Source organism: Lolium rigidum, chromosome 6 (genome assembly GCF_022539505.1).
Source record: "Lolium rigidum isolate FL_2022 chromosome 6, APGP_CSIRO_Lrig_0.1, whole genome shotgun sequence".
In the NCBI taxonomy this organism is placed as follows: domain Eukaryota; kingdom Viridiplantae; phylum Streptophyta; class Magnoliopsida; order Poales; family Poaceae; genus Lolium; species Lolium rigidum.
In genome coordinates this window covers 153,539,848-153,567,538 of record NC_061513.1, presented here as the reverse complement: position 1 = coordinate 153,567,538, position 27,691 = coordinate 153,539,848, and the positions used below count along the sequence as shown (strand labels likewise).

The 27,691-nt window shown below is 47.1% G+C and overlaps 1 protein-coding gene across 2 annotated transcripts; it reads left to right on the top strand.

The window, feature by feature from the left end:
- The first annotated feature begins 13,388 nt into the window (after positions 1-13,388).
- On the top strand, positions 13,389-25,799 carry LOC124661292. Of its 2 annotated transcripts, none has more exons than XM_047199158.1 (12): positions 13,389-13,487; positions 14,422-14,526; positions 14,608-14,711; positions 15,410-15,564; positions 21,514-21,602; positions 21,684-22,188; positions 23,750-23,854; positions 24,001-24,221; positions 24,736-24,818; positions 25,138-25,249; positions 25,399-25,473; positions 25,542-25,799. In XM_047199158.1, the coding sequence occupies exons 1-12, from the start codon at positions 13,401-13,403 to the stop codon at positions 25,722-25,724; spliced, it is 1,824 nt and encodes a 607-aa protein (XP_047055114.1). In that variant the 5' UTR covers positions 13,389-13,400; the 3' UTR covers positions 25,725-25,799. The 2 variants fall into 2 exon arrangements, with proteins under 2 accessions (XP_047055114.1, XP_047055113.1); XM_047199157.1 differs by having other exon boundaries at positions 14,605-14,711.
- Positions 25,800-27,691: the final 1,892 nt, after the last annotated feature.

Sequence of the window (27,691 nt, the reverse complement as noted above, 5' to 3'; positions counted from 1 at the left end):
TATAGAAATTTATATAAAGAACTATGGAAAAGTTTAAATTGTCGAATAAAAATAAACAGTGGAGATTTTCCCTGACTCTACGATTCAAGCAAAATCTCGCCGGATCCTGGGATAGGCATCCCAAATGGGCCTGCCAAAGATAGTACCCGGGGTTTAGTGAAGGCCCACTACCCGAGGAATAAGAAGGTTCGGGAGCCCAAGATATATTAAGGAAAGTAGAGTTGTAATAGGAAGTATTGTTTGTAATCTGGCGAGATGAGTTGGAAACCGTCCCGAACTCTGTAACTTGTACAAAACGAAACCCTCGGCTCCACCTCCTATATAAAGGGGGAGTCGAGGGACGAAGAGATCATCGAATCATTGTTCACAAACCCTAGTTTTCGTAATCGTGCGTTGCTACGGGACAGAAAACGGCCCACTACCTCCTCTGCTTCTCCTTCAGCAAGGCCACCCATACATGTGCCCTAGCGGCTAGCGCTAGAAGAGTCATGTGAAACCACTCACCATCGCCATGTCATTCCACATGGCGACAAGCCAACAACATTCCTCTTTCAGTAGTTCGAGAGTAGAGGAAGCCGAGAAGAATAAATAATTAGAGGACGTGGATGCATGCATATGCATACCAGTGATGCCTAGTCCTTCAACGATGACTTACCGATAACTATTTTTCACGTATAACTTCACACCAGATCAAACCTCGCCGATTACAAACAAATTACCTTTACATGCAAATTTAGGCCCGAGAAATATAAGATCATGTCATTGAGCCAACAAACCGTTGGTGTAGTGTGGCAATGTCACTTCTTCGACCTCTTATTTAGCATCAAATTGAAGGACACCTAGGGATCTCGATTCTTAGGAAGAAAATCTTGCCATTTTCTTTAGCTTTGACACCAACGAGCTTGAGCCGCGCGCTGTCTCGAGAGTCCGCCGGCAGGATGCAGCCGTCATTGCCATGTCGTTGTCACCGAGAGCATCCTAGGGTTTGTGACCTAATTAAACGATCTTGAAGCGATGCGATGAACTTATGAGGAACGACCAACACATATATGTAGAAACATGGTGCAGACAAAGACCGACCCATTGAATTCGGCAATTAGAATTGAGAAATCATTGTGTGCGGGCTCAGTATACTCTTTAATCACGGCAATTAAAATTAAGAAATCATTGTATGTGGGCATGAAATTTGTATCAAAGTCGGAACCGTGAACCTTCCTGGATTGCAATTGGGAAGGCATGGTGGGCGTACCAAATTCGGTATACAGTAGTTTGGACGCCTACCCAGTGTTTTTTTCAGGACATAAACAAATTAAAGCTCGTATTGCGACCTTATAGTAATATAGTATGTGGCTTTATAATACATTGTATGAAGTTGTAAACTACTAACAGCAGACTGGTAATGGAATTCTACATCAAATTAGTCGATGAGTGAATGGTCTGATTTGTCCGCAACTACAACACTTTCCGAGAGTGAGAACTGAGAACACATCATGCTTTATTGGCAAAGGTAAATTGAGTGAATACATACCGTGATAATAGATTTGGCTACTGCAATTAGATCACGGCGTTGGGAGGTACTCATGCTGGAGTCAATGGAGCAGAAGCAGCTACGTGTAAATTGGGTTCTCTTCATAAATAGTCCAAATTCAGAAACTGATTCTACAGCCGTGTTTCGATTCATCGCATGTAAAGGTGTCCTGGTACAGTGTAAGAGCGCCAACTAACCTTCACTTATGATTAAATTTTCCAAACAAGATTGCATCCAAATCCACTTAAACCGAGCACTACCGATGATTCCTCCTAAACTGGCTGATCGGAGACTTCACTGAACGGAAGGCGTAGGCAAAGTGCTTGTCCTCTCTCCCAAGATCAAAGAGAATCAGGGTCTTTCCCCTTCCCAATTGGACGACCAGAGGCCAGATTATTATAGGGGAAGATTCGGAACCGGCTAGCAGCTAGAGGCGTTCCGTTGGGCCTCCCAGTGCTGTCCCAGGCGGTCTTGGAGTGGAAGACGACGCCGGCGGAGTAGCCATCGGCGGCAGCGCGGGGAGGAGTCACGTGCGACCAGAGGATCGAAGGTGCCCGTATTAGCGACATCGCCGCCCGAGTCAGATCGATAGCTCTCCTCGTCAATCCAAAGATGAGAAGGTAAATTAATCTTTTTCTAGGGTTTCTGGGAGAATCACGCTTAGATGGAAGGGATCATATATGGGCTGGAGGTGGGAGTGCATCCTTTCCCTTTCTCGGATCTGACGGTGGCGTCTTTGATGGTACGGGGATCGGATTTGGGTGTTCCCTGACTTTCCTTCTTCGTTCCGAGGATCCGGTTCGCGATTCGTCATCTCGATGGCGATTGTCGTGGGCGTCCTTCTGCGCAGTGGAGACGCAATGCTCCAGGTTAGATTCCAACTTGCGCGAAGTGTCTGCCTTGCTCTGCTGTTTAACCGCTGAAGCGACGAGCGTGCGTACGTAGTCGATGTCAATGTCCTCGTTACTTTTCTTCAGGATCTCTGCAGCTTTCGTCATATTGTCCTTTGGGGTTGCGAACGGCTGCTGCTCCGTTGGAGTTGCGAAGGTGATCTTGCGGGGAGCTATCATCTCACGCCGGACCTTTTCGACCTCCTGGTGAGCTTCAACGATCTTGTCCTCCCAATGCTTTCGGAGTTCCTTGACTTTTGCCAATCCTTCGTCCACCTCCTGCTCACGCTGGATGAAGTCTTCCACAAAAACTGCGGCGTGCTTCCTTTCCTCCAGCATGGCGGCTGCGGTGACCTTGAATTTCTTGGCTGTGGCCAGCAGCTCCACTCTTTTAGCTTCTAAAGCTTCTACGTCTTCGGGAGTGATGGGTTTGTTAAGAATATCCGAGCGATAAACCGCATCCATGCCTGCTTGTGCGACCATCTCTTCAAGCGACAGGAGGCTCTCCGAGGAAGAATCCCTACGGGCCGCTCCCGCGACATCGGAGATCCGTGGTGGGATGGTCGGGGGTCGGATTGGGTGCCCGCCTCTTCGATCCGTTTTCTCTCGGCGCCGCTACGGTTGCAAGTACCGCTTTGGCTGGGCGGAATCAACTTCGGGCTGTTCACCGTATCCATATTCTTTCACCTTGCGATCGAACTCTTCGGTGTCCATGGATTGGGTGTCTCCGGAAATTGGGCTTAGATTTCCCAAAATTGACTCTTCGGCTCGGAGTTCCGCTTTCTCCGACAGACCTCTTCGATCCGGAGCAGCGTTGTTTTCGGGGCCACGACCCGCTCGGGACCAGGCTCCGGCTTCTTGAGGGGCGGTTCCGGCGGTATGGGCCAAGAAGTGTACGAAGTGACACCTTTGCTTCTCTAACACCTGGGAGACCCGGGCGGATCCGCATTGGTCTTCCACCGTTATTTCCTGCTCGGGGCGGATTGGGTGGGTTTTAACTTTTTCGGATCTAAGGCGGAATCTTCGCTCGGGAAGTTCCTGCGTCTCGAGATCGGATCTTCGCGACCGCGTCCTCGCTCGGCGGCGGTCGCGTCGGCGCTACTTACCGGTGGGTTTCCGTCGGAATCGACGGTTTCCCCGATGAAGATGTGTATGCCGCCAACCGGGACGATGGAGAGCTTGACGGGGTCGGTTTTAGCCGGAATCCAACACTCATCCGGAGGGACGATCGGCGGACTTCCGGCGTAAAGGACACGCCCCACGGCGATGGTGTCGTCGTAGCTTCCCATGGCGGAACCCTCCCGGTTCCGGCCTCCGGACGCCGCAGGCCCCACGGTGGGCGCCAAGCCGTCGTTGCCTAATCGACGGTACCTCGGAGGAGGGATCCTCACGAGGGGAGAAGAAGTAGGGGCCATAGGGCGGAGTGCATACGGGACGGTGGTACGCGAGTTACCCAGCTTCGGAACACCGCACGATGACGGGGCCTATCGTCGCTATGCCGGAATTATCTGGGCGCTTTCGCGTTGTTACAATGAGTTGTGGTTGTGCCTCTAGGGCTCCCAGGATCCGGCGAGATTTTGCTTGAATCGTAGAGTCAGGGAAAATCTCCACTGTTTATTTTTATTCGACAATTTAAACTTTTCCATATTTTTTTATATAAATTTCTATATTGTACAGGGATATTGGTAGTTGGGGCTAGTTCATCCGACGGATCGGTACTAGTTAACCGCTCTAGTGGCAATCCGCAAAAACCTACTTCAAGATCACGTCCCTGGACATGATCTCGGGATACTCGGTGTAAACTTCGACGAGTGCCGCTTAAGGTCTTACCATTCGTCGAGTCCCGAGTTAAATTTATCGAGTACCTAACGCGTCCGTTAGGATTTTTCTTCGTATCTCGTTGATACGGATAAAAGTAGCAGAGCGCGGTCTTCGGCGATGCTACGCCCAGCGAATGGATCCGGGGTCTTACCTTCGCAAATTTGCGGCATTCAGAAATTGATCGCAACTTTGGCGTTCTGAGAATATATTGTCGAGTGCTTTTCCGGCTGTTAGAATGGCACATTTTATCGAGTCAAATATGACTTATATTAATCTCCCGATGGGAGTATATGTAGAGTTAATTATAACTCGAAATATACTCTCTTGCTTTTCTATCTTTCTTTCTTTTCTTTTTAAATTTCATCGGGCACGCGAACAGCGTTCCCGATGGGAGTAGCCCCCGAGGCTACAGCCAAGAACTTGTGCTTGGTTGTAGGCTCAACATTTTAGTCCACCTTGTCGCTATATTGCCATTATTTCCCGATATTCTTTCTTTTCTTTCTTCTCTTTCTTTTTTTTTTTATATCTCTCGGGTGCACGAACAGCGCTCCCGATGGGAGTAGCCCCCGAGGCTACAGCTAAGAACTTGTGCTTGGTTGTAGGCTCCCGCAATTTCTATATTTGCCTTTGTCGAAATTTTACTTTTATCGAAGTAGCCCCCGAGCATTTGGACAAAAACTTGTTTCTGACCAAAGGCTCCCGAAGTATTCAAATAACTTCTCCTGTCGCCATTCTCCTTTTATTTTCCTTGTCGACATACTTTCCTTTGTCAAATTCACTTTAGCTCTATTAATAGTCGGGATTTTTCTGCTTTGTGGGTCCATTCAACGCTTTTTTTTGAACCGTTTTGCCCTCCCACCAAATCGCATATTACGCACAATTACCACCGTACCGTCTGGTTTCTATTTTTCTCTCCCTGATCTTTCTTCCATCGCATCCGTGTAGCACAGGGACTCCGCGAAGAGCTAGGCGTCCATTTCACCTCCGTCTCTGGCTCCTTCCCTGCATCGCGTCCACGAGGACACGCGTGTTCGGTGCAAATTCGATTGCTCCCCAAAAAATCCAACTATATATATAGCCCGACTCCTCCACATCGATTCCCACAAAAATCGAACAAAAATTTCAATCAAATAGATTGCACAAATTAGAAGGCAACGGAAGTCCCGGATTTCAGCGCGGGCGCGGCGGAGGTAGCCGAGGTCGGCAAGGGGCAGACGAGCTTGGCGGCCATGAAGCTGTTACGGGCGTGGATGAGGGGGGCGGTGCGGGCGTGGAGCTGTTGGCCGCCCGATCTGGTCCGGCGATCTCGCGAGCGATGATGATGCTTCTTCTCCAGCAAGGGCACGGCTGTTACTGCAGATCTGAACCTTGGTCTCGCGTGCGTTTGGGTTGAGGCGCTCTCCGACAGTCCGGCTAGCTAGCGCAGGACAAATTCAGTACCAGGGCTGAGATCAGATCGAGCGGGTCTAACTAATGTGAATCACTGGCCAGCCCCCGTTTCCTCCGGCCCTCCGGCCGCTCACCGCCCTTGATTCAACTAGAACTCCTCTGTCGCCCCTGTTTCCTCCGGCCGGTGCGCTCACCGCCCCTGATTCCTCCGTCCAGCGCGTAGCAGCAATGCGACAGCATGTGCAAGGACATGATATAGCAGCACCCTGGCGGTGTCTGGCCGGAGAAGCAGATCAGTTCAGAGGGTGCAGCGATGGGGTGCAGAAGCGGGGTGCATTTGATGGCCAAATCGGGAGAAGCCTGCGATGGAGGGAGCAGGGTAAACAGATTTCTCATGGAGGATTCGTTTCATCATGGAGGATTCGTTTCATCATGTGATTGGCTGCTTACTGTGGATAATTTGCATCATTGTTAATGTGCATGTATGCACCAAGAACGTGATGGTCTAGAACATCAGCTCCGATGGCACTAAAGAGTTTGGCAGCGTCATTGTCCCAATGGTTTTAGACCGAAATCTAAAATGGCTCCGGTCATGCACTGCCACAAGGTTTGCAACATCAGCTCCGATGGCACTAGCAATCTGCTAAACCAGCAAGTGCATCAGCATACCTATTGCATCATGAGGGAATCTGAAGGATAATAAGAATGATGCATTTGCTACAGATGAGAGCACCAATTTATTCTACTAAAGGAAACGGCAGCACTCTGCCGAAAATAACTTATGTGTCTCCTTTGACCTTTAATTTTTCTTGCTTGGAAAATTCAGATTTTATCGAAAGTATGTTTTACAAAATGAGGCTAGCTCAATTTAACACCTTTGTTCGATTTCGCTGCCACTTATGCTCTATCGGGGGTAATGAAAAGGGCAAACTGAGGCTAAGGTTACACGTGTCAATCGATTTTAGAGCAAATTTGTAGTCGTGCTGGTTCTCATAAAAGTTTATGTTTTCTCTCCCAGTGCTCCGTGCGTTGCACCGGGTAATAAATTGTTAAATTGTTATCATTGTAGCATAATGACATGTAAAGAATAAAATAATAGTAAAAATTATGTGTAGTTTTACCTCCTCAACACTGCCTATAGGATATCATCGCCGGATGAACGCCGGCAATACACATCTCCCATCCACATCTTCGTGACCTTATCGATCCGACGCGCGCCGAATGTCTGTTCATCGCGTGCCGCGTTCCCATCACGCTAGCACCGCTCGACAAGTTTGGTTGCAGTGACAGAGGTGTCATGTGAGACGCTCGACCTTAGGATGTCCCTGAGCTTGGAAGTCGTGGGGAGACAACACTGCTCACAAAAAAATGATAGTTGGCGGCTAGATGAGGATGATCAGCGCGGTGCTCCTGGCGGCCTATGGGTGCATCAGCAGGCCAGCAGCACAACAGAACTGTGCAATCATAAACACAAAGGCTAGTGTGTGCTCTCTATCATTTTCCAAACCAACACCGATTGATGGATCACCTGTTTCATTCGTTAATTGGACAGTGTCAGGAAGATGAAACCGCGGCGCAGGTTTCTTGATCATCGAGAGATTGATTTGCATACACATAATTTATCCTAACATGCTAGCATAATTGATTGCTGTTTTGCAAGTGGCCTCTCTAATTTACTGTTTAGCACTGCTTTAGAGTATTATTGTATCCTCACAGCATGAATGAAATCACAGTATCTATATTCTTTCGCTGTCAGCACATATCTCTCTGGCTGCATCTCTACCCCTGCCGTGACCCACTTATCCCCTTTGGAGCCCATCACCCCCTGCACACCTCTGCTATCGGCACTCCCCTCCCCATTTTCCTCTTCCACCGGCCTCCTCCCATCCCCGGCGTGGCCGGCCAAGATCCCATCACCACCGTGGCCGCCTGGCTGGCCAGGATCCCCTTCAACACCTCCCCATCTGATTTCCTCCCACCTGTAGCTGGAGGAGGAGCTTGCGGAGGGGCGTGCCCAGGAGCTTGGAGCAGGCGTTTTCGGCACGCTACTCCTCCGGCCTTCAATCCGCCGCCCACGAGTCCAGGAGCTTGGCGGAGGAGCGAGCGGGGGACGCGCCTCGATCTTCGGCCAGAGGAGAGGAGGGCGCGGGGACGCGCCTCGATTTGTCCTGGCCGCTTAGATCTGCTGCTTCTTATGCTTTCCTCGGCGACCTGTTGACATCCACGAAACCTGAGTATATAAACAGGCAAAACTCCGCGTAAAGAGGCGAGGTGGTACTAATTTAGACATCTCTTTTGATTAGATATTGGTTACGTGGTTATAATCGGTGGGATGCGGAGCTGGAGCGCTCGTGGCCCATCATGGCCCAAGCGTGGACAAAACTGCGGGTCCGAACAGTGTGGAAGGAGGAGAACAGAATCGAAACGTTTTCACTTAGCCGTGGCGGTGGTGGGTTATTTGCTGTGTGGTGGGAGGGCAAAACGGTCCAAAATAAAGTTGGACGAAAATTTTGGCAGAAACCTTAGCTCCTTTATTATTAGGTATAGACTAGTAAAAATGCCCGTGCGTTGCATCGGGTGGAGCAAATGTTGGAATTCGATTGCATTCTCATTATTATCTCATTATTATGACATTTGTCGATGGGAAACCAAAAAATTATGAGGCAAAGAAACTTCTTTGCAATTTTGCTTAGAGAGCCGATGAAATTCCCTTCCGTGAGTAACGAGGCTTTCTCTCTCGTTAGAGGAGTACATATCGAACCATATGTACCGGTCGACAGGAGGTGGAGAAACCCAAGACTTGCCGGCCGTTGAGGGAGGAAAATGGAACCTAAGAGCATCTCCACTTGCGTCCCCAAAGGGATTTGGGGCGCATCGGACAAGGTATCGTTTCCATCCGCGCGCCCCAAAGGCCTTTTTGTCCGGCGCGGCCCAATACGGTGTCCGACACCCCGAGCCCATCCCCGCTACACGGAGACGCTCGGTGCACGCTGAACACAACGAAATGAGAGGCGAGGAGGCGCGAGCCCGATGCATTAGTGGCTCGGACGCAACCGCCGCGTACGTAGCGATAGTGCAGATGTCTTGGGAAGGGAAAATTATATGTAATTTGATTATTTTTTTTTGAAGTTTTATATGTAATTTGTTTATGTTGCACCGATTTAAATATTAGTACATCAATATTAGTTCGTAGTTTTCTTCTATCTATTAAAATAAAAATACAAGTGTTTTAAAGTTTTGGGGACGCGGCAGGGGAGTGACGTCCTCCAAACACGGCACGAAGGAAACATGTCCCTCGACCATTTTTTGTGTTTCGAATATAGATTTTGTTTTCTAGTTTAATAAGTGCATTGTAGGTATTTTTTTAATCTTTGCTCACTCTTTAGCCTCAATTTTTAATTCCCGCACCCGTGCCTTGTCACCTTCCCCGACTTTCTCTCTCGGTCCGACTCTCTCCCGACCTTCCCCTAATCCCCTTCCCCTGTTCTCACGAGTTCATTCCCCTTTCTCTACCATGGGTCCGTGACCTCCTCCCCGCTGGGTGTTTCCCTTTATTGTCCGCCCTCACCTTTATCCCCTTTGTGGTAGCTCTATTGATTGGAAGCTACTACTGCAAATCTCCTTTAATTTTGTGTGTTTGTGAAGCAAATTGCCTGGATTAAATCGCCAATAGTTGAGTGCGTGTGGCTGCTTGTCGCTATTTGTGGCTGGAGTCGATTCTCCTGAGTTAATTGTTGGCTTTCTTGACTTGGGCGTGCATCATGGTCCTGGAAAGTTTTCGAGGTTGGTTGATGCGGTTGATTGTGGTCTGCCGTGAGGTGGATGTCGCCTTTCTGGAGTTGAAGTTGCTTTCCATTGAGTCTCGGATTCCTCTCGGCGGCGCAACAGGCGGCACTCGAGGGCCATCTCTATGGAATTTCGGCGTTACTTGCGGTTAGTACTACCGGTATGATCCATTCTTGCCCGCATTCTTTGTCTGGTACGTTAGCTTACTTTGTATTGTTGGATGTTAGGCTAGTTCTCATCTATACTTCTATGGTTTCGTTTTTTACTGTAGTTTTTAGTTCTGTCTTGAGGCAGAGTATGTGTAAGGTAAAAAGGTGCGCTAAGTAAACTATCGATTTGCTTGATCTGCCACAAAAATATGGAATGAGTACTTTCACGTTTGAGTTGTACTATCTGTGTAGCTCTTTTACTTAGTTTCGCATGATTAAGACACTTACTGAACTGCAGTATATTGCATTTGGTAAGCCGATTTAAATTGATATACGTAGACAAACCCTTGGATGTTATTTTTACAGCTAGTAGATATAGTTTGTTTCCATCTAGCAGGCACACCAAATATCGTTGTTTGATATATATATCATCTATCATCACGAGTATATCGTCTTCATTAGAGTATTGTATAACACAATGAGCAGATAAATCCAGATCAGTCAATGTATAATCTGAAAAAATAATAAAATAAAATAAATAAATGCACATTCATATATAATGCTTTTAATAACATTTGCGTTATATTGGAAAGCATCTCTAACAAAAGTTAAACAAAAAAAAAGTTAAAATTTACCTTGTGGGAGATAATCATATGTCATACTATTTATTATGTGTTTAGTTTTTTCTTGTTGCTTCTCACCATCTTCTGAAAATATTTGCTCATCATCATGTGCTGAAATTGTTTCTTCATTCATCAATTGGAAAACCGGAGACAATGCTGACTGATTTTCTACTTCTGAACTAATTGATTCTGGATTCAGAAACCAGAGATGAGGTCGAGAATGTAGGTGATTCTGAACACTTCGCTCTTTTGATAGGGTTACCAAGATCGTCATCCGTGGTTGTTTCAATGTTGTAATCTATTTTCTGCCAACACAAGGACTATAATTCAGCAAGTACAAGCATGTTTGTTTCACCGGCAGAAAACTTGTAGAAGCTATGGAAAATTTACCTCCTCATCGATATATTCAGATGATTTTGCTTCCTCTTCCTCACAGGTTTGTCCTACTCTTTGTATTTCCTCAATTCCCTGCCACAAACAAGCACTCGCTAGATTCAATATCCGATGCTATAACGGTAACGGATAATGCATGCTTGTTTCACCTGAGCAGAAAAACTCATAGATGCTATGGAAAAATTACTTACAAGCATGCTTTTTTCAAAGCGTTAAAACGGATCAAGCATGTTTTTTTTTCACTGGAAGAAAACTTATAGAAGCTATGGAAAATTTACCTCCTTATCGATTGATTCAGATGATTGATTGCTGATTTATCCTGCTCTTTCTGTTTTCTCAATTTTCTGCAAGAAATAAGCAATCCAAGATTCAATATGTGATGCTATAATGGATCATGCATGCTTGTTTCATCGGCACTTGGAAGAAAACGTATAGAAGCTATGGAAAATTTACCTCATTATCGATTGATTCGGATGATTTTGCTTCCTCACAGTGTCTGTCCTGCTCTTTCTATTTCCTCAATTGTCTGCAAGAAATAAGCAATCCAAGATTCACTATCTGATGCTATTACGGATCATGCATGCTTGTTTCATCGGCACAAAACTCTTAGAATATAAGGAAAACTTACCTCGTCATTCATAGATTTAAATGATTTTGCTTCCTGGGGGCTGTCCTGCTCCTTCCATTACCTTAATTCTTTGCAAGAAAAAATCACTGATTGAGCAATCGAATATATATGCACATGGATTTTTCACCTTGTACTCGAAATTCATGTAGCCAATCTAAACTAACCTCACGCACTATCGACGAACTTTTACAATCTATGCAATCTCAGGCAAGAAACTGAACATAGTACACGGCGTACCTTGTGGAACACAGCCAGTTGGCGTTCTGTTAAATTCTGCTCAAGAGAACTCGTGTGGATATCGGACGAAGTCGGTAGAACGGCGGCGTCTAAAGGAATCTTCTGTTGAGGTGGTATTCGAGGGAGTAGAGCGGTATTTATAGCTAACTTTGTCTTGAGGAACGGGCAAAATTGCGTGTACATGCAGGAGAGCAAGAGTTTTCCTCTGGTACGTTGTCGTTGTATTGTCAGGTCCTCAATCTCCTGGATGTGTGGTGCGATCGAAGGGAGAAGTGGTACGTACGAAACAATCGAGTATAGGTCCATCAGCTGAAAGCCCATAACGGGCGCTCGGCAGGGGTCTTTTTGGGCTGCTGGAGCCCAGCCCAGGACAACCACGAGACGGGAGAGATCGAAATCTTTTCTGTGCAACGACTAAACGAATCGTTATGTAACATGGGCGGTGGCATTGCTTGTAAATTCAACTGAAAACAAAGGCTAATTCAAAAACGGACGAAAATTATGGGGAGAAACCTTCCTTCCTTTATTAGTAGGTACTAGGAAAAATACCCGTGCGTTGCACCGGGAGTGTTGTAGAGTTATAGTGTGTAAGCCGCAATATGCCGTAAAAACCCGTTAGTTTCAGCATGTCCACCAGCGTTGCGCTATCTGGTGTGCCGTCTAACGCCTCCTTTGTCTGTCTCTTTAGGAAAGTCACCCATATGCGCGGTAGCGCTAGCAGAGGCTTATGTCGCGATCGCCGCGTTGTTCCACTCTGCAAATATCTTTGCCTCCATTGAGGCCTCGTACTATAGGAAGTTGTGATTTTGGTTAATGCATGGTAGTTAACCGAGTTTCCCGATCACCCAATAAATTTGGTTGGTAATCGAGTTTACCGAGCACCCTAGTAAATGGGTATAATGGGAGAAAATGTTGTTTTTTCTATTTGAATCTGTTCCAAAAAAAAAATTACTTGAGCAGATACCAGAATAAGAAAAAAATCATATAGTGGGTGCAGTCCTATTGTTAATTTTTTTGTGTGTGGACTTCGCCAAGTTGTTGTAAGTTAATTTGGCAAACGTTTTATTAGCTATACTGCGCCGGCAATCACGATCGTCGGGTTTCACATTTTCTCGTCTTAGATCTTGCGGCGTGATAGAACCCAGCGTGGATTTTCCTGGTTCCATTCGTCATATGTAAATCTTCCTTTCATTTTGCTTTCATTTTGCGCACACCACATGCAGCGTGGATCTCTCTCCCACTGGCTCTGCATGTAAATCCTCCTTTCATTTTTGCGCGCCATATGCAGCGTGGCATCCTGATCGTTTACGTTTACCGAGCAACGTGGCTGCTGCTTTGTTATTAGGGACGGCTCGTTGATTCTAAGAAGCAGACTATATAAGATTATAAGTCGGCGTGAATCAGTTTGAGGGAACGATGTGGGATTATTGAACGGCACTTGCCTGGTTTTGTGCTGCCCATGAGACAATTTGTAAACGTGTGTGACAGTTGGCCCAGCAGCGCAGCTGTGTTCTACACGGCCCAGTACGGCCCGAGCGACCAGAGAAACTTTGTGGATGTGAACTCACGTAGAGAAACAACATCGGGAAAAACATTTCATATTTGTTTAGGCGGTGGCAACACAAGTAATTTGGACAGAAAAATGAGGGTAATAGTAAAACGGACGAAAATTTTGGAGAGAAACCTTACTTCCTTTATTAGTAGGTATAGATAGATATAGATATAGATTTACATTCGAATTGTTCCATGCCTTTCCAAGGATCTACCAAATTCCACGCTTGATTTTCATAAAAAGCGCGAGTTAATGGGCCAAGCCCATGCAACCTGGGGGTATGCGCTGACTCGCCAGTTGACGCCTTTAGCGTCAAATAGGAGTGGCCCACGGGACCGGGACACCCGAACCAAAACCCTCACCTCCGTCCTCCCTCCTGTCCGTGCCCGCCGTTACCGCCAGCCATGGCGACAGCCCCGCCGCCGCCCGACGCCGTCGCCTTCTCCCCTGACGGAGAGCTATTCGCTGCCGTAGCCGACCGGCAGGTCCAGGTACTCGCTACGCCCCTCCTATCCCCAACCCCTGTGGCCCTCTCCTAACCCCCATTCTTACGTGCTGGCTAGCTAGCTCTTTAGGCGGTCGCTGTGAACAGGGGAACTCTCTGCTTTGGAGTGTTAGAGTCGCTGCGATATGACGTGCCGTGCTTCAGATGTAGCGTTACATGCGAGTTAGTATTGCCTAACTGCTGTATGGTGGGGCGGGTCACTAGCTTCCCTGTTCTGTTTATTATGGCGATTGACAGCTGAGAAGCTAGTTTCTCTCATGTTCGGTTTTGCTTGTAGGCCGTGTTAAATGGTTCTGTCACATATTGCTATTTCACTTCTTTGAGTATCTACCTTAACCCCGTGTCGTTTCCATGTATAACTAATTACTGCCGTGTCCCGTTTCAATGAAAAGGTATACCGCGTTGATACATAAAAATCGAAGTAAATAGATGTAAAGTCCCTTGAGCAATCTGCATGTCAGTATTTTGTAGAGAGTGTTCGAAATGGCGAGGAGAGTGCTGTTAGTTTTTGTACGGCTGCTGCTTACATGGTACTGACTATTCATGGCTTGGAATTTGCTTCTAGTGACAACTGATATTTACTGGATTATTACATAATTGCCAATATTTAGCACCCCATCTCAACTTATAGAAGGTTCTTCTTGTCCATCGGTCTTTGAAACATGTTACTTGTATGGAATTGGTCGATTCATGTTTGGGAGGTTGAGATTGTTAGAACTAAATATCTGTTCATTTGGGGTCCCATCTAGCTAGCAATACTGACGCAGGGCCATATTTTGTTTCTATGTTCTTTCCTTTCAATACGCTGCTGCCTCTTCTCTTTTTTTTTCCGCTGTAAAGTTAATTGCTTGTATGTGAGAACACAGCTACAAAATATGTTAACATATCCGCTTCTTCACTTGATTTTTTTATTTGGAAAGGTATGGAGTACAACAGGAGGAAAAAAGATAGTAGAATGGACTGATCCAGTTGCAGCCCAAGATGATTCATACAGTTGCATTGCCTGCAGCTCTGTTCAGAAGAAGGTATTTTGCATCGAGCTTAGGTGTCGTCCCTTATACTGCTGTATTATTTCAGTTTTTGATTGGAGGTGCTTTTTACAGCAGAAAAAGGATGGCAACCTTATTGTTGCTGCTGTTGGCACTGCAAATGGCGAGGTTTTAGCTCTTGATTCTACTGGTGTTATATGGAGAAGTGTTTTTCACACTGGGTATGTGAAATCTTATCATGAACTTAATATTTCTTTGGTGTAGATATTGTGATTCCCACCTTTGGGGTGCATTTTGTTATAAAAGGTCCCTATTATATCATTGGTATAAACATCATTTTGATTTATTTATAAGCCTACCATGTTGATTATGCTCATCGCTGTAGTTTCTGATTAGGAAAAGATCTGCTTTGGTAATCCTTGCACCTTTTTGTAGTTAAAAAACTTAATGTTTTAATGCCAGTTCCTAAAGTGCTAAACTAGTATTCCATCCGCCCTGAAAAGAATGTCGCGGGTTCGTCTAAATTCGGATGTAATTTTGACAAACCCGCAACATCCTTTTCGGGGCGGAGGGAGTACATTTTAACCACATGTTCTTTTGCTCTATTTGTGCGAGATTAATCTTCAGTTTCTTTTTCATTGCGAGATGCTTTAAGCTCAGCTTCTCACCTAAGTAACTCCAACCGTCCAAGGGAAAATGAATTTCTTTTCGTTTTGTTCTTTTCAACTCAATAAAAGACACAGTGAAGTTGATCATACTTACGCAGGTAACATGGGCTTAATTTGATTATTATCACAAGCAAGCCCAAATTTGGTTAGGCCAAAGAAACATCAGCTAGCTCAAAAATACCTATAGAATGACTTTACTGTGAAAAAATGATGCCTACATTTACATTGACATGCCTTTCTCTTTCTACTAGCAAGGTAATTTCTCTTCACTTTGCAAAACAAGGGCGTGTTCTTTATACTGCCAGCATGGATGGAGTTATATGTGAATTGGATACTCGTACTGGAAAACCCAAAGACACATTTAAAGCTTCGAAGAAGTCAATTAATCATTTGACAATTTCTCATGGTAAGTGCAGCTTTTATTTTCATGTGCTCCTACCTTATGCATATTTAAAAGATTTGTCTATTAAAGTTCCATGTGTTTGTTTTATTCATGGGAAGATCTTCACCAACATGTATGGCTTAATTGTGAAGCAGTGCTACATTAGAAGGAATCTCATTCTGATTTCCTTAAATGTTATTTGATCGTCATGTACAGCTGTTATGGACCTTGTCCTGATCCACATCAGCATAAATTGGGTAGGGTAAGGGGGTGAGGACCAGGGGCAGGGCACTCACCTCAACCGGGTTGAGCTCTTGTTCCTGACGTGGAAGAGATGCTTTCAGGCTTGTAAAACTTTTTCTTATTTCATTGCTTCAGTCAAAAAGTTACATGATAACCTTTCATATGGGAAACTAAACTCTATCTCCATTTTCCATACTAAACCCGATGTTGCCTAATTCGTTAACTCTCTCCGTAGCTAAATTATCTCTGTCTCCTAATGTTTTGTGTTGGGTAATCTAGCCTTTCTCCAGTTCTAGGTGTCAATAAGCTTAGTGTCTCTGTCAGTAGTTTCAGTTAGTTCAGTTAGCGTCAGTTAGTGACGATGGGTTTTAGCCGTCGGTGACCAAGTCTTGGGATGGCAGGAGTTTGTTAGCTGACCGGTTCAACAGCACGATCAAGTCGTGGGATGGCACGATTTAGTAGGATCGTGCAGCGGGGTTTTAGCTCGCGCTGTTGAGTTTGTTCCAGTCCTTCAGAAATAAAAGGAAGAAGAGAAACCAGAAAAGCCGTACGTTGTACGCGGCAACAATCCTTGTCTCTGCTCGTTTGTGTTCTTGCATTGAATTGAGTAGGAGATTAGGGCCACAAGTGGTATCAGAGCCTAACCCCATGGTTGGGACTCCAGCGCCGGCACCTCCAGCGCCGGCAGATGCAGCGGCTGCATGCGCCGCCGCAGCCAGGAGCCCTCTTCGCGCGCGCTCGCAAAGCCGCGGACGAAGCAGGGGAAGGAGGAGCGGTGGCGGCGAGGTGGTTGTGCGGGAGACGATCGTGCGGGACGGTGGCAGCGGCGGCTCCACGTCCTGGCCGACACTCACCAAGACCAACTACACGGAGTGGGCAATCCTGATGCGCGTCAAGCTCCGGGCCGCGGGCTCGTGGGAAGGCTGTCGACGCGGACGATGCACCCGAGCGACGGGAAGGCGGGCACTCGGCGCCATCCTCGAGCTCGGTGCCATCGGAGATGGTGCAGCTCCTCGCTGCAAAGGACAACGCCAAGGTCGCACGGGACACGATCAAGACGATGCGCGTCGGCGTCGATCGCGTCCGCGAGGCGCGTCGCCGAAGCTCCGCAAGGACTTCGACAACACAGCGTTCGGGAGCGGGGAGAACGCCGAGGACTTCTCCATCCGCGTCTCCAGCCTCGTCACCGAGCTGCAGTCCCTGGGCGACACCACCTCTGAGCTCGACGGCGTGTCCAAGATCCTGCGCGTCGTCCCCAAAAGGTACGCTCAGATGGCTTGCTCGATCGAAACCTTGCTTGACCTGAAGGAGATCACGATCGAGGAGCTGAGCGGGCGTCTGGTGGCGTCCGAGGGACGTGGCGAGCCAGACCAAGATGCCGGTGGCCAGCTGCTCCTCACGGAGGAGGAGTGGAGCGCACGCGCTGCCAGCCGCCAGCACGGAGCAGAAGGATCCGGCTCAGGTGGCAGGCAGAACAAGAATCGCCCGAACGGCCGCGGCAAGGACGCCGTGCGCGGCGGCGGCGGCCCATCCAAGGACGACAAATGCCGTTACTGCGGCAAGAAGGGCCACTGGGCTCGCGATTGTTGCAAGAAGAAGATGGACGAAGGTGCGCAAGCACACCTGGTCCAAGAGGATGACGAGGGCGACCCCGTCATGCTGCTGGCTGAGGTTGTGCTCGATCCAGCGCCTGCCGCCCCTGCGCTGCCAAGTGCCACGATGGCACTGGTCGTGGAGGCGCCGCCAGCTGCCCCTGTCGCGCCCCCAACACCAGCGCGCGAGCTTGTCTTCCTCAACCAGGAGAAGGCCAAGGTCGTCCCAAGCAACGACGGCGGCGCAGCCGATTCCGTGTGGTTCCTGGACACTGGAGCGTCCAATCACATGACAGGCGATCGCTCAGCTTTCATGGAGCTGGACGAGTCGGTGCGCGGCAGCGTCAAGTTTGGCGACGGCTCCGTCGTCCAGATCATGGGGCGCGGGACAATTGCGTTCTCCATCGATGGAGGAGAGCACCGCGTCTTCTCGGAGTCTACTACATCCCGAGGCTCAGGAGCAGCGTGGTAAGCCTCGGCCAACTGGACGAGCTCACCTGCGACATACGGATCAGGCACGGAACGCTCACGATCCACGACATGTGCGGCAACCTCATCGTCAAGGTCCGGCGCGCGCCGAACAGGCTGTACAAGCTAACCCTGCGTCCTGTCGTGGGCACCTGCCTCGCCGCCCGCCACGACACGGTGTCTTGGCGGTGGCACGAGCGTTTCGGCCACATCCACCTCGATGCCTTGCAGAAGATGGGGCGCGAGGGCATGGTGCGCGGGCTGCCAGCGGTCGAACCCACAGGGAGCTACGCAAGCATGTCTCGCCGGCAAGCAGCGGCGCACGCCCTTCCCGCAGCAAGCAAAGTTCAGAGCGGAGGAGCCGCTCGAACTGGTGCATGCAGACCTGTGCGGAGCCATCTCCCCTCCCACACCAGCTGGGCGGCGCTACTTCCTTCTCCTCGTCGACGACTATAGTCGCTACATGTGGCTCACGTTGTTGACCACGAAGGACGAAGCAGCGACGGCCCTCAAGCGCTTCCAGGCCGAAGCGCAAACGGAGGGGCGCTGCAGGCTCCGGACGCTGCGCACGGACCGCGGCGGAGAATTCACCTCGGCGGCACTCGCTGCTCACTTCGCGGACACTGGTGTCAAGCGACACTTGACGGCACCATACGCGCCGCAGCAGAACGGCGTGGTGGAGCGTCGCAACCAGACAGTGGTGGGCATGGCGAGGTCCATGATGAAAGCCAAGGGAATGCCAAACTACTTCTGGGGAGAGGCGGTGAGCACAGCGGTGTATGTGCTGAACCGCGCCTTCACCCGCTCTGTGGACGGCATGACCCCGTACGAGGCTTGGCACGGGACGAAGCCCACCGTCGAGCACCTCCGCGTCTTCGGCTGCATCGCGCACGTCAAGAACGCCCGCCCACTCCTTCGCAAGCTGGACGATCGCAGCACGCCGATGGTGTTCATCGGCTACGAGCCTGGATCAAAGGCGTACAGAGTGTACGATCCCACCACTCGACGCGTGCATGTGACACGCGACGCCGTCTTCGACGAGCTGGCGAGCTGGAAGTGGGAGGAGAAGGACGGCACGCCAAGCATGTCGCAGGACTTCGTGGTGGAATACGTGGTCACCACGGAGTCGCTGCCATCTGCGCCGCCGGAGCCGGCGCACGCTTCGGAGGAGCACAGCGAGCACACCTGCAACTGGGAGGACCCAGGAACCCCAGCCACGCCTCCACAAGCTCAAGAAGCGCACGAGCACCCTGCTGAGCTCGCCACGCCTCCCCTGGTAGCTGATCCAGAGCTCCTCGACGCTGCGGATGGTGGCGAGCCGCACAGGTACCGCCGCGTCGCTGACCTGCTGGGACCAGGGCTCGTAGCCCCTGGGCTCGCCGAGCGTCTGCTACTCACCACGCCGGAGGAGCCGTCGTGCGTGGCTGAGGCGCTGAAGGAGGAGAGCTGGACCAAGGCCATGGCAGAGGAGCTCACCTCCGTCGAGGAGAACGAGATGTGGGCGCTCGTTGACCTACCAAAAGGCCACCGCCCAATTGGGCTCAAATGGGTGTACAAGGTCAAGAAGAACGAGCGTGGCCAGATCCTGAAGTACAAAGCTCGGATCGTGGCAAAGGGCTACGTCCAGAAGGAAGGGATCGACTTTGACGAGGTCTTCGCGCCTGTTGCTCGTCTCGACTCCGTCCGTCTCCTTCTCGCTTTCGCCGCACAGCAGAGGTGGGAGGTGCACCACCTCGACGTAAAATCTGCCTTCCTCAACGGCGAGATCAAGGAGGAGGTGTACGTGACACAGCCGCCCGGGTTCGTTCGACACGGACAGGAAGGCAAGGTGCTTCGCTTGAACAAGGCGCTGTACGGGCTGCGACAGGCCCCACGCGCCTGGAACGCGAAGCTGGATCACAGCCTCGCCACGCTCGGTTTCGTCAAGTGTCCGTCAGAGCACGCCGTGTACACAAGGGAGAAGCACGGCCAGCGGCTGCTCCTTGGCGTGTACGTCGACGACCTCATCGTCACGGGCACGGCCACGACGGAGATCAAGTCGTTCAAGGAGGAGATGGCCAAGCTCTTCAAAATGAGCGACTTGGGCCTGCTCTCCTACTACCTGGGCATAGAGGTGAAGCAGGCACCAGGGCACATCCAGCTGAGCCAGGCCGCGTATGCACAGAAGCTGCTCGATCGCATGGGCATGGGCGAGTGCAACCCTGCGGCCACGCCCATGGAGCCGCGGCTGAAGCTGAGCAAGAAGGGCAGCGGTAAGGCAGTGGATTCCACTCTCTACCGCAGCGTCGTCGGTGGCCTACGCTACTTGGTGCACACGCGCCCCGACATATGCTTCGCGGTGAACTACCTCAGCAAATTCATGGAGGCGCCCACCGGCGAACACTGGAGTGCAGTCAAGCACCTGCTCCGCTACGTAGCTGGTACCAAGACACTTGGGTGCGTCTACGCACGCCAGGAAGAAGAAGAAGCCCGTCTCGTCGGCTACAGCGACGCCGATTGGGCTGGCGACGTCGATGACAGGAAGAGCACGAGTGGGATGCTGTTCTTCTACGGCAAGTGTCCCATCTCCTGGCAAGCAACCAAGCAGAAGATCGTCGTGCTCTCGACCTGCGAGGCTGAGTACGTCGCTGCTACCGGTGCGGCATGTCAGGGCATCTGGCTCAAGCGGCTGCTGGGTGAGCTGCTTGGCCACGGCGACGGCATCACTGAGCTGCGCGTCGACAACAAGTCAGCGATCGCGCTGGCCAAGAACCCGGTCTTTCACGACCGAAGCAAGCACATCCAGATTCGCTATCACTTCATTCGTCAGTGTGTGGAGAATGGCAACATCGACATTCAGTTCATCCGGACTGAGGCACAGCTCTCAGACATCATGACTAAGTCACTTGGGCGAGTGCGACTCCAGGAGCTGCGCCAGCACATTGGTATGGTCAAGATGACAGAAGTCTAGATTAGGAGGAGATTGTTGGGTAATCTAGCCTTTCTCCAGTTCTAGGTGTCAATAAGCTTAGTGTCTCTGTCAGTAGTTTCAGTTAGTTCAGTTAGCGTCAGTTAGTGACGATGGGTTTTAGCCGTCGGTGACCAAGTCTTGGGATGGCAGGAGTTTGTTAGCTGACCGGTTCAACAGCACGATCAAGTCGTGGGATGGCACGATTTAGTAGGATCGTGCAGCGGGGTTTTAGCTCGCGCTGTTGAGTCTGTTCCAGTCCTTCAGAAATAAAAGGAAGAAGAGAAACCAGAAAAGCCGTACGTTGTAGGCGGCAACAATCCTTGTCTCTGCTCGTTTGTGTTCTTGCATTGAATTGAGTAGGAGATTAGGGCCACATTTTGTTGATCCTAATTCTGATAAGCCTATTCACGGGCTGGGTGACCTTCTTTAACCCATAAAAGTAATAGCCTTTTGAGCTTGTATGATAATTGACAGTAAACATTGTTTTTTAAATAGAGCAAACTGGGATACCACCCTGCCAGGAACAAACACAGGTGGAACAATTATAGCTTATATGTTTGCATCTTTAGTGTTCGAATGTATTTAGTTTATCCAGTGTTGGAACAAAGTCTTGTCAAATTTCCAGTCTTTCGTGAATATGGCACCTTCCGTCGTTATTCTTTAGATATTTATCTTGTCCATTCTGTGTATTTTCTGGACTTACATTTTAGGATTTTGCAGATGCGAAGTTCATGGGTGTCTCAGGTAAGACAACAAAATTATTTAGTGTGAAGGACAAGAAGGAGATCTTGAAGATTCCTTCTGAAGATGTACGCTCTCTCTCTTTATCTCCGAGATGTGCCACGTAATGAAAGAGGCTTTATCACTTATCCATGCCATTGTGATTGCAGGGCCCTATCCAGATGATATCTGTGTCTGATGATGCACGGATTTCAGTTTCTTGTAATGATAAAAATAAAGAAGTCCAAGTCTGGTCTTGTGATCATCATAATGGCACTATCGGTTCTACAGCCTCCCTTGTCATGCATACTCAGCCAAAGGCTGTAGAATGTAAAAGGAGCGCATTATATGAAACCGGAGGAATTGTTCTTGCAGTATCGAAGAAAGGTGTTGCTTATGTGTGGCATTTACAGACCATCTCCCAAGATGAAAAAGTGCCCACCAAAATCTCAGTAAAAAATTCACCTGATAAAAAGGGCCGCATCCCAATTATCTTAGCTAAATTATGTGATGTCAAAGAAGACAATACAGTTAAGATTCATGTTGCGTTTGGGTCACCAGGCTGTTTACAGTTCAAGGTTGTAGTATTGGGTGAGAATTGCGGGGACATCAATTTGGTTGCGGAATCTGATGCATTCACTTCGGAAAAAACGAATTTGGAGCAAGATGCTAAAGGTTTGTTGATATATCTGTCAATGTCCAACCATCATTGTTAGTACAGTAAAGTCAATAAATAAGCATAGGGCGTTATCTTAGTAGCGCTGAAAGTTAATTTGACAGATGTTCCTGGCTCTGGCTGCATAACCGCATAGTCTGTTCTCCCACATTTCTTGTGATTTGCACTTGCTTTTGTTAGTTCATTGCCATGGCAAGAGGTGCTTTTACTTTTTGGCTCTTAGCTGTGTCTAGGTATCTGCAACAAACTTGATGGTGTTAAAAATAGTTTCAGTTGTTCAGCAAGATGTTTTCTGACCATTCATATCTTGTAAGTTGTAACCCATAAATTTGATCTTATAACTTACCTATCCAATTATCAGTTGTTTTTTCACAAATGTCCCGACTAACTGCGTTTTGAAGGCTTTTCTATGATCGCAAGTACTCCTTGCCAGATCATATGAGTTGTTTAGATAGCAGGTAGCGTATACTTAACTAATGTATGTCCAATTTGGTAAAACAAATAAGCAGCACATGTAAGTAGTTATATTTTGTTGATGAAAAGATGTCACACTCAGCGAAGCATGTCTGCCATGTTTTGTAGCTTGTGACTACATGTTAATGAAATATGAATCAAACTTATATAGTATAGTTCACTAGAGGGTTTATCATAATTTATGACTTAATCAAGTACTTTCATTGCCTTCCCAATAAGCAGCAAACGCACATTTTTTTTCCCCAAAAGCCGGCAGGAGTACTGCCTATTCGTATAGAAGGGTGAAACTGTACAGAATTTTACAAGACTTGTTGCAAACAGCGACCAGGTTTAGTCAAGATCGTCAGCTACCACTCTCACAAAAGCAAGAGCTCTATGTACCAGGCCGGCAACAATAACAAAAGAAATGTACTTATTTAAAAAAGTCCTGCTATTTCGCTCCTTCCATAGGAACCAGGCAGTATAAGCAACCGTGCCATCAATAGTCGACCTGGTAACTGCACCTGCCTTAGTTTTGTGCAGTTTGCGTTTTGGAAGTCATGGAAGTGCTGCTCTTCTATATTCAACATGTTAAATGTTAAGGCTTTACATTTTTTTATTTGGTTTTTGTGATGAATGGCTTAATTTGATGGTATGACACTGTGACTCCTCTTTATAAACATTATAGTTTGGCACAATGAACGTCTGTGTTATTTTGTTGTTCTATTATAGGTGAATGTTGCACAGGGATTTTTTTTTTTTTGAGATGCTAATTTACAGCTGCAAGGAAGCGAGATACCAGCATATAGAAAGCAGAAAATGCGTAGTACTTTTTGTGCCAGATTTAATACACTAGTCTACCAATGATAGTATAACAAACCAAAACGTGAGAGAGGTGATGTCCTGTGGTTGCGGCATGCATGTTTTTGACACTAACGACATTTTTGTTTGGTCTTGGTTCCTTGTAAATTGAATCACAAATTTTGGACTTTGTCTCCATATGTTTTTACGACTATATGTTATGCTATTGAAGTTACAATTATGTACTTAGTGGAGATGCATATCGTTGTTGATCTTAACTGTTTATCTATTTCTGTATGTCACTAGGAAATAGCAGGATGGCTGGTGAACAAGATCAACAGGAGAATACAAACCCAACTGATCAAGGAAGATCAAAGAAAAGGACAGCATCTGTTCTGGATTCTACTAATGGTAACAAATCACCATGTTATTTTAAGTACCTCCAGACCTGACACAGTCATATGCATCAAGTGTTCTAAACCATGAAAAAACAAATTTAAGGGTGCCCTTCATTTTCTTTCTGATGACTAAAATTTGTATTTTGGTGGAACATCTAGACACAGTCAAGGAGGGGAATCCAGAGTATAATCTTGACGAACCAACTATGGAGCAGAAACTTGAAAGTCTAAATTTGCTCAACAAGTCTGAATTCATTGAAGAGCAACCAGTCTCTCTAGTACCGCCGAGTGCAGATTCAGTCCATATTTTGCTGAAGCAAGCTTTACGCGCTGATGATCATGCCGAATTGCTGAAATGCTTGTACAATAGAGATGAAAAGGCATGTCTTTGTTTTCTGTTTTGTGCAATGTTATGTCAAATCCTTTGTTGCTGCTTGTCTTCACAGGTCATACCATGAATTTTTTCACGTCGAAGTTCCTAGTTATTAAATGCTTGTACAATAGAGATGAAAAGGCATGTCTTTGTTTTCTGCTTGCTACCAGTGATGTTGTTGATAACAGAGAAGAAACAGAGTTCCTTATTCCTGCTCTTAACCAATGTTCTAGACCTTGAGTTTTTTTTCGGAGGGAATCTCTAGTCTTATTCAGTCAAGCTAGGATGCTTTATAAACAATCCTTGCTAGAAGTTATCTGTTAGGCTAAGATCTGACCTGCTTTTTGGCCCATAACAAACCTAATAGTTAAGTGAGCTTGAGTTTTACCAATTACCCCTCTAGCTGCAACCTTTCAGTTATTTGTACCTGCCTAAGTCAGGATTTGGCGCTATTTATCTTTTTTGCTATTTGTCGGAATATGTTCTCTTGTGTGATAATTTTATTGTTTCATTGCATGCAGGTCATTGTGAAGTCAATATCACTCCTAACACCAGCAGATGCCCTGAAGCTTCTCAAGTTTTTCGTGTCATTGATACAATCTAGGTACGAAAGCTTTGCAAGTATTTTCAGTACATTGTTCAGGACAAACTATGTGGTGCGCTGGTGTGTGTAATATTAACTAGAGAACATCAGTTCATTGACTGATAATGCCTTCAGTCGGACACCATTTACTGTATGTATCCATTGACCTTTACATTTTTGGTTACTGTATTTTCGATCTAATCTTTTTATTCACATGACTAGATTGTAGAACTTCGTAATGTGCTTAGCCTATTGTAGTTAATTTTCCCCATTATTTGGTGATTCATGCGTGCATGTATATGACATCACAACCTTATAAAAAGATTTTTTTCTTCCACAGGGGTGCAAAACTGGTTTGTTTGCTTCCGTGGCTACAAACTTTACTTAGCCGGCACATGAGCAGCATAGTTTCTCAGGAGTCTTCTTTGCTGTTGCTCAATTCTCTCTATCAGGTTCGTAATTTTGTCATCTGCAGTTACAGTATATCAAACAAATATGTTTTGGATTAAAAATTGGCTAGACTGTTACAGTTTTGGACTGCCTTGAATATCTGCAAATATGTAAGGTTCTTTTGTGGGCACTGAGTGCATTTTTTTCTCAGCTTATTGATGCAAGAACATCGACCTTCAAATCAGCACTTCAACTCTCTACCACCCTAGATTACCGTTTCAGTGAGGTAAGCTTTCCTTCCTGTAAAAAGCATGATTTTTTTTTGGCATTTCAAATAATTGAAAGATTTTCCAGATTGCTGATGAAGAAACTGACGAGGAAGAGGCGATTGCACCAATTATCTTCGAGGACAAGGACACAGACGACGAAGAAGAATCTGATGGTGATGCTATGGAAACCGATGGGGAGAGCGAAGAGCTGGGTGATGTAACTGATGCCTTTGAGCATTCTGATGGTAGTGAGATCATGAGCGACTGACTGACTTGTACACTCTTCTAGGACTGAGCGCTCAATCGTCCTTATATGACCATGCTAGAATATCATCCGTAAGAGGTAGGACCGTAGGAGCTTGAAAACCCATCGTGCAAGCTGTTGAACGTTCTTGGATAAAATATTTGAGAGCCAACCCAGCTGAGCTTATACGTGTTAAAATTGCATTTCATCTGAGAAAGAAAGTGTCTGCAATTTTATTTTTTGAAGAATTCGTTGCCTTGTTTAGTTCTTACTTCTTAGTAAGGTTGAGAGACGACGATTTACACACTTTGCAAAATATGTTCGTTTCGAGAAATTACACAGGGGGCACTTCAATTCTGGTGGCTGCCTCGTCTGTCTTTCATGTGAATTACATATGGACTACGGTATGTCCGCGAGCTTCTCTCTCCCTTCGTCTCCGATTTCAGTTTTTGATTACGTACTGGACCAAAACTTGCAACTTTGCAGCCAGGTATCCGAGCTGCAGCTACCGGGAAACCTGACCACTGTTAGGAAATAATACATGTGATCAATTGTGTACGGGAGGGATGCCTCCCAGGAGGTGTCTGTTGGGGAAGAGGTGTCTCCCCAACACACCCCTTCAGTCTGTATATAAGTGGATCTCCCACATTGCAATGAAACAAGAGAATCATTTGCTCCATTCCTTTGTGTCTCTTCTCTCTATACTTTAACACGTTAAAGACTGGATTTACCGGAAGAGTATTCAGAAGGAAGCCTTCAGAATAGACTCTAAATGGGTCCTTCCGGTGATCATTCTGCAGAAATCATATGAAGCATCACAAGATGTGTATGAATTCGCAGAATGATTGGCCACATGTGAGTTCATGTGGAGATTCATTCGAATCACCTATCATTATCTACCAAGATAATGTCACTTGTATTGCTTATGAGTTATATTTATCCTCATAAATTACAGAAATGTAAGAGGATAATTTGCAAACAAAATATTGTGATATTCACAGTATCTCTACCAACAGTTGTATTTCATAATTAAGTTTGTGGAATTGGTATGAGACAACCTTTAGGTTTGCAATGTTGAGGGGGAGTAAAATCCCTAATTATAACTCGTTGATGATCTTCCGATCACTGATATTGTACTCTTTTTCCCTTTATGAGTTTTCCCTAAGGTTTCTTATACAAGGTTTTTAACGAGGCAATATAAATACAAGTGCGGACGTATAACACATGGTTTCTCCTTAATTTTTCCCACTGGGTTTTAAAGGAGTTTTCGGTGGCATATCGTTATAATATTTCTCCTCAGTTTTTCCCTACAGGGTCTTTTAGGAGGAGTCTTTGGATTGCAATATACAGATGACAAATTGATCAAGGGGGAGTGTTAGGAAATAATACATGTGATCAATTGTGTATGGGAGGGATGCCTCCCAGGAGGTGTCTGTTGGGGAAGAGGTGTCTCCCCAACACACCCCTTCAGTCTGTATATAAGTGGATCTCCCACATTGCAATGAAACAAGAGAATCATTTGCTCCATTCCTTTGTATCTCTTCTCTCTATACTTTAACAACCACGACGGAACTCCTCAACCCCCGCCTGCCACATAGTACTCCGTATAAAATAAAACACTAATCCAAGGTAGATTTCTAAATCGACTCTCTATAATATAATCCTGATATGTGTTTGACCATAGAGGTTCGAGGTCCAAACTACTTCACCCGCAAGGCAGAAGCAGCTATAAAGTCATCCACGGCAACGGCAACCATTTCTACGCCGCAAGTGCCACTGCCATCTCCCAAACCGGTAATGCTACACCTACGGACATTTTTTACAAAAATTTCCTACGGACTCAGATTAGTACACAGCAGGCAGCGAGAGAAATCAGTGTCTGGCCCGGTTTTTCAGCGAGCATCCATAATTCAACCAACCCAATCAATACACGTCAGCCCGTAGATCATCCGTAACATGCCCAGTCCGTAAGTTCAGCATTACCGCTCCCA

What these genes read in the sequence shown, in the direction of transcription:
- LOC124661292 (XM_047199157.1), top strand. Translation starts at nt 13,401, where the DNA reads ATGGCGACAGCCCCGCCGCCGCCCGACGCCGTCGCCTTCTCCCCTGAC. An exon ending in TGTACAATAGAGATGAAAAG is followed by an intron (nt 24,222 to 24,735) that starts GCATGTCTTTGT and finishes CATTGCATGCAG; the next exon opens with GTCATTGTGAAGTCAATATC. An exon ending in GTGTCATTGATACAATCTAG is followed by an intron (nt 24,819 to 25,137) that starts GTACGAAAGCTT and finishes TTTCTTCCACAG; the next exon opens with GGGTGCAAAACTGGTTTGTT.